Source organism: Lucilia cuprina, chromosome 4 (assembly GCF_022045245.1).
Source record: "Lucilia cuprina isolate Lc7/37 chromosome 4, ASM2204524v1, whole genome shotgun sequence".
Classification (NCBI taxonomy): domain Eukaryota; kingdom Metazoa; phylum Arthropoda; class Insecta; order Diptera; family Calliphoridae; genus Lucilia; species Lucilia cuprina.
In genome coordinates this window covers 86,401,769-86,418,003 of record NC_060952.1, presented here as the reverse complement: position 1 = coordinate 86,418,003, position 16,235 = coordinate 86,401,769, and the positions used below count along the sequence as shown (strand labels likewise).

General features: G+C 27.1%; 1 protein-coding gene across 15 annotated transcripts in view; it reads right to left on the bottom strand.

Moving 5' to 3' along the window:
• Positions 1-3,071: 3,071 nt before the first annotated feature.
• The window catches only part of LOC111676946 (synapse-associated protein of 47 kDa), a 100,156-nt gene continuing 86,992 nt past the window's right edge, over positions 3,072-16,235 (bottom strand). For 13 of the 15 annotated variants that reach the window (XM_046948362.1, XM_046948358.1, XM_046948360.1 and 10 more), the window contains one exon: positions 3,072-3,689. In XM_046948362.1, the coding sequence (XP_046804318.1) occupies positions 3,475-3,689 (215 nt within the window). In that variant the 3' untranslated portion in view covers positions 3,072-3,474. Of the gene's footprint in view, positions 3,690-5,982; positions 6,151-16,235 lie in introns of all 15 variants that reach the window. The other 2 variants (XR_006940507.1, XR_006940508.1) reach the window with 1 other exon arrangement.

Below are 16,235 nucleotides of genomic sequence, written 5' to 3'. Positions count from 1 at the left end.
TTAGTCAATGGACTAGACTATTGACAAGTATATAGAGTAGTCAGTAGACTATTCAATGAACAAATAGCTAGGCTAATCTATACTAATAGAATAATCTAAGACAATAAGAACAGTCAGTCTATATATAGAAAAATCTATGGACTAGATTACTAACAAGTATAAAGAGAAGTCAGTAGATTAGTCAATGAATTAATTGCAGTTTTCGTTAGCTCCAAAGTTTAATCTACACAATGGACCAGCCAAGTAAATATTCCAAAAAAAGTTTGAAATTGACAAATCAATATAGTTCTATAGATTACTCTTATCGTATATTATGCTATAGACAAGTCAATGGACTAGAGTATTGGTAAGTGTATGGAGAAGTTAGGAGACTAGTCAAAAAGCTAATGGATAGGTTATTCCACAGCCTACAGTCTGTTCAATAGGCCAGTCAATAGAATAACCCCAATCTATGGAATAATCCTAGAATTTAGTAAAGTAGACAATGAAGTTATGAATAGGCTACTCTAAAGACTAGTCTACAAACTGACAGGTCAGCTAATAGAATAATCCAAAGACAATGACTAGACCAGTGACAATTATATAGAGAAGTCAGTAGACTATTCATTGGACTAACAGACCAATAGGTCAGCTAATAAAATAATTCAAAGACAATTAAAATAGACAAGTCAATAGATTACTTCCTAGACGAGTCAAAAGATTTGTACATAGACCAGGCGTTAGACCCATATCTATTATATTCAAATCTGTATACTAGTCCATAAAGACGAGTTATTAAATAGACTAATCAATGGTCTTGTTTATATATAAGTCTATAGATTAATTCATAGAATAATCGGTACATTAGTCTTTAAACTAGTTAATAGAATAGCCAATAATAGACTAGTCCAAATTACAAAATAGTTAATAAAATAATCTAAAGATTAGGAAGGAAATCATAACCTAAACAAACTACCCTGTATACTACTTCACTCACCAATCCATAGACTAGTCCAAAGACAATTCAATAGATAAATCAAAAGCGAAATCCACAGAATAAAATAGTCGAGAGATTAGTAAATGGTCTAAAACATAACCTAAACAGAACTACTCCGTATACCTTTGTCTGTGGTCTATTCTAGAAATATATATTTTGAAAACTATACTAGATCCTGACAGATTGACGTCTCTTTATTTATCGGTGCGTTTTTTAGAATCACATTAGTATTTAGTCAAAAATTTATAAATATTTATCATTAGTTAAACTAAAAGCTGTGTATAGACGGTTGTCGGATCTTACAACGTTGTCAGTAAAATATGCAGGAAATGTCTCACAATTGCGTAAATTTATAATTTCTCTTTTGCAACGTTTTAAGTAAAAGCATAAACCCGACAGTTTGGCGTGACTAGTTCTCGGTCAGTTCTGTTTTACAGATCTCTTTATTTAAAACAAATCGGTATTTAGTCTAGATTTTACAAATATTTAACATTAGTTAAACTAAAAGTTATACAAGGTTGTCAGATCTTACAACCTTGTCATGCAGGAAATGTGTTACAATTGTGTGAATTTTTAATTTTTCTTTGGCAACGTTGTCAGTAAAAGTATTGCAGACGATGTTGTAAGGCAAAATGTGTAAGTTCTCAGTGTCAATTTACATATTTTGTTAGACATTTTTTGCACATTTTACTGTCAACATTGTAAGATCTAACAGCCAGGTAAACATAGCTTAAGTTTTTTTTTGTCAAATAGTCAAGTTATGCTATGTATACATGGTTGTTAGATCTTACAACGTTGGCAGTAAAATGTGCAGAAAATGTCTAATAACAGTGTGTAAACTTACAAATTTTGTCTTTCAATATTGTGAGTAATGATGTTTTGTGACAACGTTGCAAAAGAAAAATTGTAAGTACAAACAATTGTTAGCCATTATCTGAAAAATTTTCTAACAACTTTGTAAGATCTGACAAACGTGTATAACGGCTTTTAGTAATTTAATAAAATATGTAAAATTTCTTAAGTAAAAAAATGAAATAAATAAAAAACATTTCATTTTGTTTTCGTTATTTTTTTTATTATTATTAATATTAATGTTTATTGTTATTAAGCAAATAAACAAAAACCAAAACAAAAAAACTTTTTTTTATTAATTTATAGTTGTTTTAAAGTTTGTTTGTTAAATATAGCATAAATTTACTAACAAATATTTGTTGTTGTTTTTTTGTTATTATTTTCTACAATTTGTTTTGTTTTTTTTTTTGTTTGTTATAAATTTTGACTGCAGTTTTCGTTACGTTTTTTGTGTTTTTGTTGTTGTTGTTGCAAAAAAAAAAGGAAAATGAAAATTTTTTAAACAAAACGCTTGTTGTTGTTTTTTTTTTGTTTTAAATACGATTAATGTATGGTTTATTTTAAATTAATTTATTTATTTAATATAATTAAAGTGTTTTATACATTTGTTTGTTTTTTTTTTCTTTTTGGTTTATAATATTTATATATATTTTTATAATTTTTTCTCATTTTGTTAAAATTTAAACAATTTATTTTATATAATTTTTTTTTATATTTTTTTATACACCATAAATTCAAATGCATTTTGTTTTTGTAATAATTTTAGTTTATCCATTATTTAAATATTTATATTTATTTATGTATAAATAATAATTTTTAATAATATTAATTATAATAATAATAAAACATCATAATAAATATTTATACCAAATTGTTTTTTTGTTTTTTGTTTTTATAATGATTTTTTTTGATGTGTTTTTTTTTAATTTTTTATTTTTATTTAAATATGGTTAATCTTAACAATGTTTTTGTAATTATATTTTCCCTATGTTATTATATATTAAATAATTATTTAATTTTATTATTTAGTTTTTTCTTCTTTATTTGATAATTAATTAAAAATGTTGGTTTTTTTTCTGTAAGATGTTTTTAATTTAATTTCAAATTTTATTTTCTTGTCAGTTTTGTGTCAGGAACAAAAGATTTATTTTCAGTTTTTTTCTCAAATCTATTAAAAATTTTTGTTGTTGTAGTTTGATTTTTTATTTAGGCTTATATAGTTAGTTCTTAAAATGCGAATAAAAAGAAACTTATTAATTTTTATTTAATTAAAATATATAAAATTATTAAATTTATTAAAGAAAATTTTGAAACATAATTGGACTTTATATAACATCATGGATAGCCCAACATGACACGTTTTAAACTTTTCAAAGTTCTTTAGAATTCAATAATATTTTAAATATTAATAATATTAAACATTTTTATTATTATTAATTTATTACAAAAAAAAAAACATAATAATTATGTTTTCATATCATTAGAATTTCAAAAAAGTATATAGTGATGGTTATTAAAATTAACACAAAAAAAGTATATATGTATTATATGTATATATATATATAAAAAACAAGAAAAAGAAAAAACAAGTACATAAATTAAAATTTCTTTAAGAACTTAGAAAAAACTACGATATAAGCTCTTAATTACTTTAAATCATCGGTATCTTCAATCAAATCAGCATATTCTTCCCAATCGTTGTTTGAACGTGTGCGCAGGTTTGATATTGTCGGTAATTCGTCGTCATTGTCTTGTGTTGTTGTAGTAGTAGTAGAAGAAGGGCCACCACCATCTTTAGCGCCATTATCTACAACTTCATAATCTTTAAGTTCTGCCTCTAAATCTTTTTCCCATTGTTCCTCTATTTATTAAAGAAAATATTTAAACAAAAACAAAACAAAATATAAAGAAAACAGATTAGTATTGTTAATTGTTAAAATTGTTTTAATTATTGTTAAATTTTTTTTTATAATATTATTATTGTTATATTTTAATATCTTTAAAATTGTTTCATTTTTAAAAAGCATAGAAATTTTTTTTATTTTATTAATGTTTTTTTATAAAATTTTACAAGAGAATATAAATTTTAAATAGAATAATGTGATCAAGGTACTCGTGTATTAAGTGTATAATGATTTAGATATTTAGATCAGTGGATATCAAATACATGTTGCCCCTGGCACGAACTTAAATTAGTTTTTCAAAAACCAAACCTATTTGAAGTACACTTATAGACTCGTCAACATACTGGTAAATGAACTGGTCAATATAGAAATAATACCACTGAACAGCAGACTAACCAATTGAGTAAATAGTCTAACCTAAATATAATAAACTAGTACATGTACTAATTCACATACTTGTTAGTAGATTAGTTCATTGTCAGTAGAGCAATAAATTGCTAGTTTATGTGAGTCAGTCAGTAGCTCACGGACTAGGCAATATCGACTTATCCATATAATAATTAAGAATTACATTAACTAACTAACTAACTAACTAACTAACTATCTATCTATCTATCTATCTATCTATCTATCTATCTATCTATCTATCTATCTATCTATCTATCTATCTATCTATCTATCTATCTATCTATCTATCTATCTATCTATCTATCTATCTATCTATCTATCTATCTATCTATCTATCTATCTATCTATCTATCTATCTATCTATCTATCTATCTATCTATCTATCTATCTATCTATCTATCTATCTATCTATCAATCTATTTAAAAAAGTGTAATTCGACCGATTCCAGATCACGCTACAATAATCTGGTGAATCAGCCCATGTGCTGCTTAGTTATAAGTAGTACCCTGTGTACTATGTCCACAAAAGCCCTGCTTCAATATTCTGAGTGAATAAACTGGATTACGAGCAATCTACACAAAGTTGGTCGTGTGGATTCAAAGTAATATAGAGCATTTAGAGAGGACAGTTAAACTCTATTGCACTTTCTCTGGCACTGTCAAGACCATATTGCATTGTACGAAAGCTTTAACTTAATACACTTTTAGATGTAACTACCAGGTCACTCAGCAATAGTCGGCAACGAAAGGGCGAATATAATTGCTTTAAAGGGAAAAGATACCTAGACGAGAAATCTCTTCAATATTCTGAGTGGATACACTGGATTACGATCAATCTATACAAAACTGATCGTGCGGATTCAGACGAACGTAGAACGTGGGTAGAGGACAGCGAAACTCTGGTGCACTTTCTTTGCCACTGTCAGCCATTCATCGAAGTTAGGAGGCTTGTGTCAATCTCTCTGCTCTTTGACAAGGGCTCTTGGAATAATGAAACGGATCTTTGTGGATCTACACTACAAAAATCCTATGATGAAAAATCTTCTCAAAATAAACGAAACTGAGGTTAGTATTATGATACATCGGAGGGGACACACATGATTACGGTCACAACTATACAAAATTGGACGTATGGATTCATACAAATGTAGAGCCTGCGAAAAAAACAGTGAAACTTTGGAGCACTTTCTTTATCACTATAAGGCATTCGTCACAGCTAGATCCAAGTATTTTGAGATTGATATTATTCCCAAAATAACATTCCTCATGAACACTATTCTTTGTTCGTAGACCGTCTGACGTTTTGGAAGTCAACCATTCAGTGAACACTGAACATTTTTCATACACGAAAAGAAAAATGGAGCGCACAACAGGCTCCATAGTGGCCTAGGTGTATTTCTTCGAATTTGATGTAGTACACATCCTCCTATCAACCTAATCTAACCCAGGTGGCTGGGGGTAAGACTAATATAGTTTGACACTGTCTCCTCGGTTGATTAAAACTATTACATAATTTAATTAAAAATTACATCACCTTAACAAAGTTAAATTGATCACATTATTCATTAAATTAAAAAACGATTTAATTAAAAATTTAAAAAGCAAGTAAGGAACCCCATTATAAAAATAAAATAATAATTTTTTTCGATAATTACATAATGAAACATAAATGAGATAAATGTTTACCCAAAAATAGTGTGTTATTTACAAATATTTAAATATATAATAAAGTGCTTTCTAATAAAGAGTTTAATTAAACCAATTAATATTAATAATATATACTAAAACCAAATATATAAATATCAGGCAATATTTAATAAAAATATTTTCTAATTTCTTTACCTTTTTAAGACAAATTGTTTATTATTTTATAAGTACTTAAACAAATAGTAAAAATAAATTACTTTGAAAAAGAAAGAAACAATCAATCATCATCATGATGATGATAACTTAAACAAATACTTTGACACACAATTCTTTTGGGCAAACGTATGGTAACTGAAATGTAATCTTAAATTAAAAAGAAAATAAAAAAAAAATTATAAAAAAAATTAAACAAAAATTTTAAAAATTATAAAATTAATTAATAAATGCATTCCTTGCTTGCTTTGTTATTGAATTAAAAATACGTTTCTTTTAAATAATAAATTTAATTATACATATATAAAAATAATAATAAATAAAGGCAGGCATTTTATTTAATTCTTTTTTGGTCATTGTTAATTAAATAAATAAATAATTTTAATAATTTTTACAATAAGTTGGATTTGACATAAATAATATTACCAAAAAAAGCATTCCAGCTACTTAATGAGAATTAAATTAGTAGTAAAAAAATTAAAATATTTATAAAACAACAACAAAATTTTTCTTAAATATTAATTTTTTTTTTAATTTTGTTTAATTTTTTTTATTAAAACTAGTTTAACAAGTGCATTCCACAAAACAAAAATCTTATTAAAGTATAAAAAAGTAAAAACAATATAATTATGAAACTATAACAACAATTATTTAAATAGAATTAAATTAAATAATTAATTTATATTGTTTAGTATTTGAAAGGATTTTCAAAAAGGTTGAAGGATTAAGTAAAAATAAATGAATAAAATACAAAAAAAGAAATCATTTAATTATTATTTTGTGTGGTGAGTTGGTATTTAATAAATATATATTTTTTTATATTGTAAGGATTTAAATAATTAAAATGTTATGAATTTGATTTGAATTTAATGATTTGGTTTAATAGTTTTTTTGATAAAATTAAATATATAATGTTAATGGTATTGTTCAATTAGTTCTAATTAATAGTTGCATATTTTTTCCAATACTTTTTTTAACATATATAAAAATAGTTTGTCATTTAAGAGGATTAAACTAAAATTTGCATACTCGTGAAAGTAATATTATTCGAAAAATTTTAAAGAATCTAATAAGAAAATAGACTACAGATATAGATTTATTTAATCACTGATATGTGCGCTATCGGGAAAACAATCCCGAAAAAGCAATGTATACTAATAATCGGAAAAAACCCTCACCAGCTTACTACAGGTGATTGGTCCGTAAAGTGTATAATCACTAGATAAATTGGGGAAAATGAAGACCGTCTACGCTTTTACTTATAAAAGAGACACAAATGTGATATCTCATTTACCAAGAGTATATTCTAGTCTATAGTCTAGACTATAGTCTAGTCTATAGTCTAGTCTATAGTCTAGTCTATAGTCTAGTCTATAGTCTAGTCTATAGTCTAGTCTAAAGTCTAGTCTATAGTCTAGTCTATAGTCTAGTCTATAGTCTAGTATATAGTCTAGTATATAGTCTAGTCTATAGTCTAGTCTATAGTCTAGTCTATAGTCTAATCTATAGTCTAGTCTATAGTCTAGTCTATAGTCTAGTCTATAGTCTAGTCTATAGTCTAGTCTATAGTCTAGTCTATAGTCTAGTCTATAGTCTAGTCTATAGTCTAGTCTATAGTCTAGTCTATAGTCTAGTCTATAGTCTAGTCTATAGTCTAGTCTATAGTCTAGTCTATAGTCTAGTCTATAGTCTAGTCTATAGTCTAGTCTATAGTCTAGTCTATAGTCTAGTCTATAGTCTAGTCTATAGTCTAGTCTATAGTTAGTCTATAGTCTAGTCTATAGTCTAGTCTATAGTCTAGTCTATAGTCTAGTCTATAGTCTAGTCTATAGTCTAGTCTATAGTCTAGTCTATAGTCTAGTCTATAGTCTAGTCTATAGTCTAGTCTATAGTCTAGTCTATAGTCTAGTCTATAGTCTAGTCTATAGTCTAGTCTATAGTCTAGTCTATAGTCTAGTCTATAGTCTAGTCTATAGTCTAGTCTATAGTCTAGTCTATAGTCTAGTCTATAGTCTAGTCTATAGTCTAGTCTATAGTCTAGTCTATAGTCTAGTCTATAGTCTAGTCTATAGTCTAGTCTATAGTCTAGTCTATAGTCTAGTCTATAGTCTAGTCTATAGTCTAGTCTATAGTCTAGTCTATAGTCTAGTCTATAGTCTAGTCTATAGTCTAGTCTATAGTCTAGTCTATAGTCTAGTCTATAGTCTAGTCTATAGTCTAGTCTATAGTCTAGTCTATAGTCTAGTCTATAGTCTAGTCTATAGTCTAGTCTATAGTCTAGTCTATAGTCTAGTCTATAGTCTAGTCTATAGTCTAGTCTATAGTCTAGTCTATAGTCTAGTCTATAGTCTAGTCTATAATCTAGTCTATAGTCTAGTCTATAGTCTAGTCTATAGTCTAGTCTATAGTCTAGTCTATAGTCTAGTCTATAGTCTAGTCTATAGTCTAGTCTATAGTCTAGTCTATAGTCTAGTCTATAGTCTAGTCTATAGTCTAGTCTATAGTCTAGTCTATAGTCTAGTCTATAGTATAGTCTATAGTCTAGTCTATAGTCTAGTCTATAGTCTAGTCTATAGTCTAGTCTATAGTCTAGTCTATAGTCTAGTCTATAGTCTAGTCTATAGTCTAGTCTATAGTCTAGTCTATAGTCTAGTCTATAGTCTAGTCTATAGTCTAGTCTATAGTCTAGTCTATAGTCTAGTCTATAGTCTAGTCTATAGTCTAGTCTATAGTATAGTCAATAGTCTAGTTTATAGTCTAGTCTATAGTCTGGTCTATAGTCTGGTCTATAGTCTAGTCTATAGTCTATTCTATAGTCTAGTTTATAGTCTAGTCTATAGTCTAGTCTATAGTCTAGTCTGAAGTCTAGTCTAGAGTCTAGTCTGAAGTCTAGTCTAGAGTTTAGTCTATAGTCTAGTCTATAGTCTAGTCTATAGTCTAGTCTATAGTCTAGTCTATAGTCTAGTCTATAGTCTAGTCTATAGTCTAGTCTATAGTCTAGTCTATAGTCTAGTCTATAGTCTAGTCTATAGTCTAGTCTATAGTCTAGTCTATAGTCTAGTCTATAGTCTAGTCTATAGTCTAGTCTATAGTCTAGTCTATAGTCTAGTCTATAGTCTAGTCTATAGTCTAGTCTATAGTCTAGTCTATAGTCTAGTCTATAGTCTAGTCTATAGTCTAGTCTATAGTCTAGTCTATAGTCTAGTCTATAGTCTAGTCTATAGTCTAGTCTATAGTCTAGTCTATAGTCTAGTCTATAGTCTAGTCTATAGTCTAGTCTATAGTCTAGTCTATAGTCTAGTCTATAGTCTAGTCTATAGTCTAGTCTATAGTCTAGTCTATAGTCTAGTCTATAGTCTAGTCTATAGTCTAGTCTATAGTCTAGTCTATAGTCTAGTCTATAGTCTAGTCTATAGTCTAGTCTATAGTCTAGTCTAAAGTCTAGTCTATAGTCTAGTCTATAGTCTAGTCTATAGTATAATCTATAGTCTATAGTCTAGTCTATAGTCTAGTCTATAGTCTAGTCTATAGTCTAGTCTATAGTCTAGTCTATAGTCTAGTCTATAGTCTAGTCTATAGTCTAGTCTATAGTCTAGTCTATAGTCTAGTCTATAGTCTAGTCTATAGTCTAGTCTATAGTCTAGTCTATAGTCTAGTCTATAGTCTAGTCTATAGTCTAGTCTATAGCCTAGTCTATAGTCTAGTCTATAGTCTAGTCTATAGTCTAGTCTATAGTCTAGTCTATAGTCTAGTCTATAGTCTAGTCTATAGTCTAGTCTATAGTCTAGTCTATAGTCTAGTCTATAGTCTAGTCTATAGTCTAGTCTATAGTATAATCTATAGTCTATAGTCTAGTCTATAGTCTAGTCTATAGTCTAGTCTATAGTCTAGTCTATAGTCTAGTCTATAGTCTAGTCTATAGTCTAGTCTATAGTCTAGTCTATAGTCTAGTCTATAGTCTAGTCTATAGTCTAGTCTATAGTCTAGTCTATAGTCTAGTCTATAGTCTAGTCTATAGTCTAGTCTATAGTCTAGTCTATAGTCTAGTCTATAGTCTAGTCTATAGTCTAGTCTATAGTCTAGTCTATAGTCTAGTCTATAGTCTAGTCTATAGTCTAGTCTATAGTCTAGTCTATAGTCTAGTCTATAGTCTAGTCTATAGTCTAGTCTATAGTCTAGTCTATAGTCTAGTCTAGTCTATAGTCTAGTCTAGTCTATAGTCTAGTCTATAGTCTAGTCTATAGTCTAGTCTATAGTCTAGTCTATAGTCTAGTCTATAGTCTAGTCTATAGTCTAGTCTAAAGTCTAGTCTATAGTCTAGTCTATAGTCTAGTCTATAGTCTAGTCTAAAGTCTAGTCTATAGTCTAGTCTATAGTCTAGTCTATAGTCTAGTCTATAGTCTAGTCTATAGTCTATAGTCTAGTCTATAGTCTAGTCTATAGTCTATAGTCTAGTCTATAGTCTAGTCTATAGTCTATAGTCTAGTCTATAGTCTAGTCTATAGTTTAGTCTATAGTCTAGTCTATAGTCTAGTCTATAGTCTAGTCTATAGTCTAGTCTATAGTCTAGTCTATAGTCTAGTCTATAGTCTAGTCTATAGTCTAGTCTATAGTCTAGTCTATAGTCTAGTCTATAGTCTAGTCTATAGTCTAGTCTATAGTCTAGTCTATAGTCTAGTCTATAGTTTAGTCTATAGTCTAGTCTATAGTCTAGTCTATAGTCTAGTCTATAGTCAAGTCTATAGTGTAGTCAATAGTCAAGTCTATAGTGTAGTCTATAGTCTAGTCTATAGTGTAGTCTATAGTCTAGTCTATAGTCTAGTCTATAGTCTAGTCTATAGTCTAGTCTATAGTCTAGTCTATAGTCTAGTCTATAGTCTAGTCTATAGTCTAGTCTATAGTCCAGTCTATAGTCCAGTCTATAGTCTAGTCTATAGTCTAGTATATAGTCTAGTCTATAGTCTAGTATATAGTCTAGTATATAGTCTAGTATATAGTCTAATCTATAGTCTAGTCTAGAGCCTAGTCTATAGTCTAGTCTATAGTCTAGTCTATAGTCTAGTCTATAATCTAGTCTATAGTCTAGTCTATAGTTTATTCTATAGTCTAGCCTAAGTAGTCTTTATTATATTCCCTAGTCTAGTCTATTATTTAGTCAAGACTATAGTCTAGTCTATAATCTAGTCAAGACTATAGTCTAGTCTATAGACTAGTCTATAATCTGGTCTATAGTCTGGTCTATAGTCTAGTCTATAGCCTATTCTATAGTCTAGTCTATAATCTAGTCAAGACTATAGTCTAGTCTATAGACTAGTCTATAATCTGGTCTATAGCCCAGCCTAAGTAATCTTAAGTATAGGCCATAGTTTAGTCTAGTCTATAGTCAAGACTATAGCCTAATCTAATCTATAGTCTATAGGGTGATTTTTAACCTAAACAAACTATTTCTTTATATATTTTATATGTTTATTTTAAAAATAATGAACATTTTTTTATGAAAACAAATGCTTGAAATTAAATTATATCTCACAAAAAGCGCTAAATAAAAATATTTGAATTAATGTTTTTTTTTTCAACAAGTGAATTTAATGAAAATAAAATTTGAAAATATTTGGTAGTGGATTTTAAAGGTATTTTTAATTGTTCTTTAATTTTAATTAAATAAAAGCTAAATTTGAACAAAAAAACACACAATGTTTTAAAAAAAGACATTATGTATTTTTTTTCTTATAGAAAGAAAATAAAATATTTAAAAATATGTTTAAAAATACTAATCTAAACAACTAAAAAAAGTAAACACGCACACATATATATGAAATACAAATTCGGAAAAAAAAGAAACGAAATTAAATTTTATTAAAATTATTTAGCAAAATTGTTTAAACAAATATATTAAAATTTTTTAAACATTTTGCTAAACAATTTGCCATTTTCTTGCTAATATATGTTGTTTTTTTTTGTGGTTAATATAAATATTTTATTAAATAACAAATATTATATAAAATAAAAAATTAATGAACACCACTATATAAATAAATTTTGAAAAAATATTTATAATTTATATAAGAATTTTTTTTTGTATTTTTTTTTTTAACCAACGAAACTTACCACACAAAATGTTAAACTTTTAGGTTTTTGCGATTTGTTATTACTTTTTTTTGGGGGTTTTTGTTTAATTTTTTTATTTTTGGTGTATGTATGTTCATTTTTTCTGTTTATAATATTATTTTTTTCTGTTTTGTCTTTTAGAGTAAATATTTTTTTTTTGTTTGCAATAATACATTTTTTTGTAAGATGTTTCTTTTTTTTGTTTGGGAGGAGTTTTAAAGTTTTTTTTTTCAAATATTTGTAATTTGTTTTTTTTAATATTTTGTTAAATAATTTTGGGTTTTGTTTTTGCGTTAATCCATTCAATCTTCTGTAGGATGATTTAAAAAAGAAAAAAATAAACAGAAAAACAATTATGATTTTTTTTTTGGTTTTTTGTTTTGTAAATCGATTTCAGTTTGTTCAAATAAATTTCAATAGAAAATAAAAAAATTTAATTTTTTTTTTTAAATATTTAAATATTTTTTTATGGAAAATAAGTAACGTAGGAAGGATAAAGAGAAAGGATAGTAAAGGAATCATTATTTTTGTTTTTCGTTTTTAAATAAAAAGAAATTATCAAAATGAAAAATATTAGAAAAATTAATTTAAATTAAAAATTAAATAAAAAAAATTAAATATGTTTTTCAAACAAATGTACTTAACTGTTTTATATTTTTGTTATTATGTAGAAAGGTTTGTTTAAGAAATTTTATAAAAAAATAATAAATAAAATAAAACATGTTTTATAAAAAATCTACACGATCAGTTCTTCATAGTGATCATATGATTCTCATTAAAAATTAAATCAATTTTGAATGAGAATTGATCAATTTATCGCCTCAAAACGTTGAGAAAAAAGAAAGTGAAAATCAAAGCGAACTGTTCTTCGTAGCGAATATCACTTTGAAAGTGAAAAACTATAAACTGATGACCGTGTGTGAATTAAACAAATTTTCAATGAGAATTGTCCAATTTATTCCCTAAAACATTGAGAGAAATGAGAAAAGTTGTGATCTTTTTAGTGATTGAAAAGCTATTAGGAGCTGGATTAAATCCATTTTGAATGAGAATTGATCAGTATATCGCCTCAAAACGTTGAGAAAAAAGATTTCATATTTATAGTGAAGATCAAAGCGATCTGTTCTACGTAGCGAATATCACTTTGAAAGTGATCTTAAAACTATAAACTGATGACCGTGTGTGGATTAAATTATTTTTCAATGAGAATTGACCAATGTATTCCCAAAAACATTAAGAGAATTGACATGAGTTGTGATCTTTGTAGTGAAGATCACTTTTAAAAGTGATTTTAAAGCGATTAGATGATAATATGAATCTACATAATTTATTTGGAATATAAACAATTAAACCGAAGAACACACTTTTATACGGTTTATCATACCGATCACTTTGTAAGTCATCATATTGTTAAAATAGTAACTAATTAGCGTTAAGCGATTAAAACCATTTTGAAGATAGATAGAATTGATCATCATCAATTTTGATATAATTTAGTTTAAATACAAAAGTGATCGTATAGCTAATACCTTTTTGATACGATCACATTCAATTGGAATTGATCAATTTAGCTCTTTAAACGTTGAGAATAATGGAAGAAGATATTTTCCTTTAGTAAAGATCAATTTGAAGTGATCAAACGAATGATAACCGATTAGAATTTCTAAAGTATTAAATAGAATAAAATTATGTTGCGAAATAAAGTAAATCGCGAAAACCAATTTGTATCAATTAATCGCTTAAACCAATTTGTATCAACTAATCGTTTAAAGCATGGAGGAATACGATGGTATTTATAGTTAAGATCACTTGAAATGTGATCATAGTGAAAATAAAACATTCGCGATCTATTCTCAATAGAGAAAATTCTGATATGGATATAATTTATTTTAAATGGGGAATAGAATCGCGAAAATAAAAGATCATTCCCAAGAGATTTGTTATTTGAAATTTCCTTTTAAAGTGATCCTATTGAAAATATATTAAATGATAATCATTTTGTATAGGTTAGGCGCTTAAAGCGTGGAGGAATATGATATCCGACGTGATCTGCTTTTAAAAGAAAGGAGCACTTGAAATATGAATGTAATAAAAAGCCATCTGATAACAAATATAAAAAAAGAGAAAGATCAATTCAATGAGATCAATTCTTTAAAGTGTAGATAGATAAAGTAGTTATCAGTTTATTGCTAAAAGTAAGAGAGAGAGAAAGAGAGCATTCATTCCGATGCGATCTTTAAAAGAAAGTTGTACAAAAAATAATCTTTCGTTCAATCAGAAGCTTCTTTAATCGATTAATGAGTATCGAGTCTTATTGGGAGTTTTTATTTTTTATATTAGGAAGAACTTTTTATCAATTACAAGTGGTTCCAATACACAATAGCTTTAGAATTACTAGAGCCGAAGTTTGACAGTCACTTAACCCCGTATTCATAAAGTTATGAAACGCTTATTTAAGGTTTATTACGCACATGTTCCATACAAAATTCCTACAATAAAACATTTTTATTAAACATTTATGGATATGGGGGTTTATATTTAAAAAAGATCAATTTGAATGTGTAACATTGATCTTTAAATAAAGTTATGTTATAGTCAAAAGAAAGTTTTGAAAGAGTTAAGACTCGTTATCGAACATGATATAAATGCAGTTTGCAGTCGATAAGAGTGGCAAGATGGACAAATATGGACGCAGTACTTCTCGCTGATCGAGCTAAAGTTTGATGGTAATTTAATTGTTAAAATTCCCTAAGCTCGATCGTTAAATTAAGCTTATATTCTCTAGAAATTCAATAATATTTTGCATTTTTAAGTATGTTATCAAACAGTTAACGAAGTTTTAGTCGATATGAGTAAAAGAGTGACAAATTGAATGTAAAGTAATGATCAGTGCAAAGCTGATCGTGGTTTACATACGTTAAGAAAATTCTTTATAAGGAAGTCAAGCTGAAGTTTTTTCATCGTTAAATGGAAATCGCGACATAATAAAGCATCCTGACGCGAAAGTGTTTGGGGTTGCTAGAGAGTTCTAGCTGATAGAATTACGAGATCTGAAGTTTGACAGTCAAATAATCTTTAGAAGAGATCTATAAAGCGTATAGGCTTATTATCGAACATGATATAAACACAGTTTTAGTCGATATGACTGGAAGGCACGTTACTAGCGCTTTTGTTTGGCGATCATTTAACTTTTTCAAATATGTAAGTTGGTTAAATTAAGTTTGATTATGTCTAACTGCAATAATATTTGGGCTTAGGTTTGTTATCGAACATTTAACAGAGTTTTAGTCGATATAAGTGAAAAAGTAACAAATTGAATATAAAGTAATGATCAGTACAAAACTGATCGTGGTTTACAGTTGTTAAGAAGACTTTATAAAGAAGTCAAACTGAAGTTTATATCACCGTTAAATGGAAATCGCGGCAAAATGAAGCATCTTGTCATGGAAATGTTTGGGGTTGCAAGCGATTATCAGCAAAAAATTGAAGACAATTCAGATCGTTTTGCAAGATCACAGGTCAACAAAGATTAAGATATTTCGAAGAAGAAGGTATCCTTAATAGAGCGGAGCTCAACTATTGTATATTTTTAGGGTTTGGATTTTGGTGATTTTCAAAATAATTGTCGACCTAAGCTAGCTGCTCTAAAGAAAAGCCCTCTCCAAAGAAGTTTTAATTTTGTTAGATAACTTCGATTACGATTTACGAAAAGAAAAAAATATAAAAAAAATTTGAAAATTTCTTAAACAAACCTTTCTTTTAATATATAAATTTTATATATTTTTTGAAAATTTCTTATTTGTGTGAAATGTTTTTTGTCCTGTGTAAATTGTTATTTTTGAAGGAGTTCGTTTATTACAATTTAGTTTTAATGTTTATTATATATTATTTAATTTATTACTTTTTAGATAATGTTTATTTTTGTAATGTTTATTTTATTATAAAACTAAAACAAGTTTTATAGGATTTCAATTGATATATACTTTTGATATAAGTTTTGCTTTAGGTTTTTGTTATTATTTTTTTATATATATATATAAGTATTTATATAGTATTAACTTTTTGTTGTATTTTTTTGTTGTTGTTGTTGATTTAATTAAAAGTAGTTTTTTTAGGTATGTTCTAAA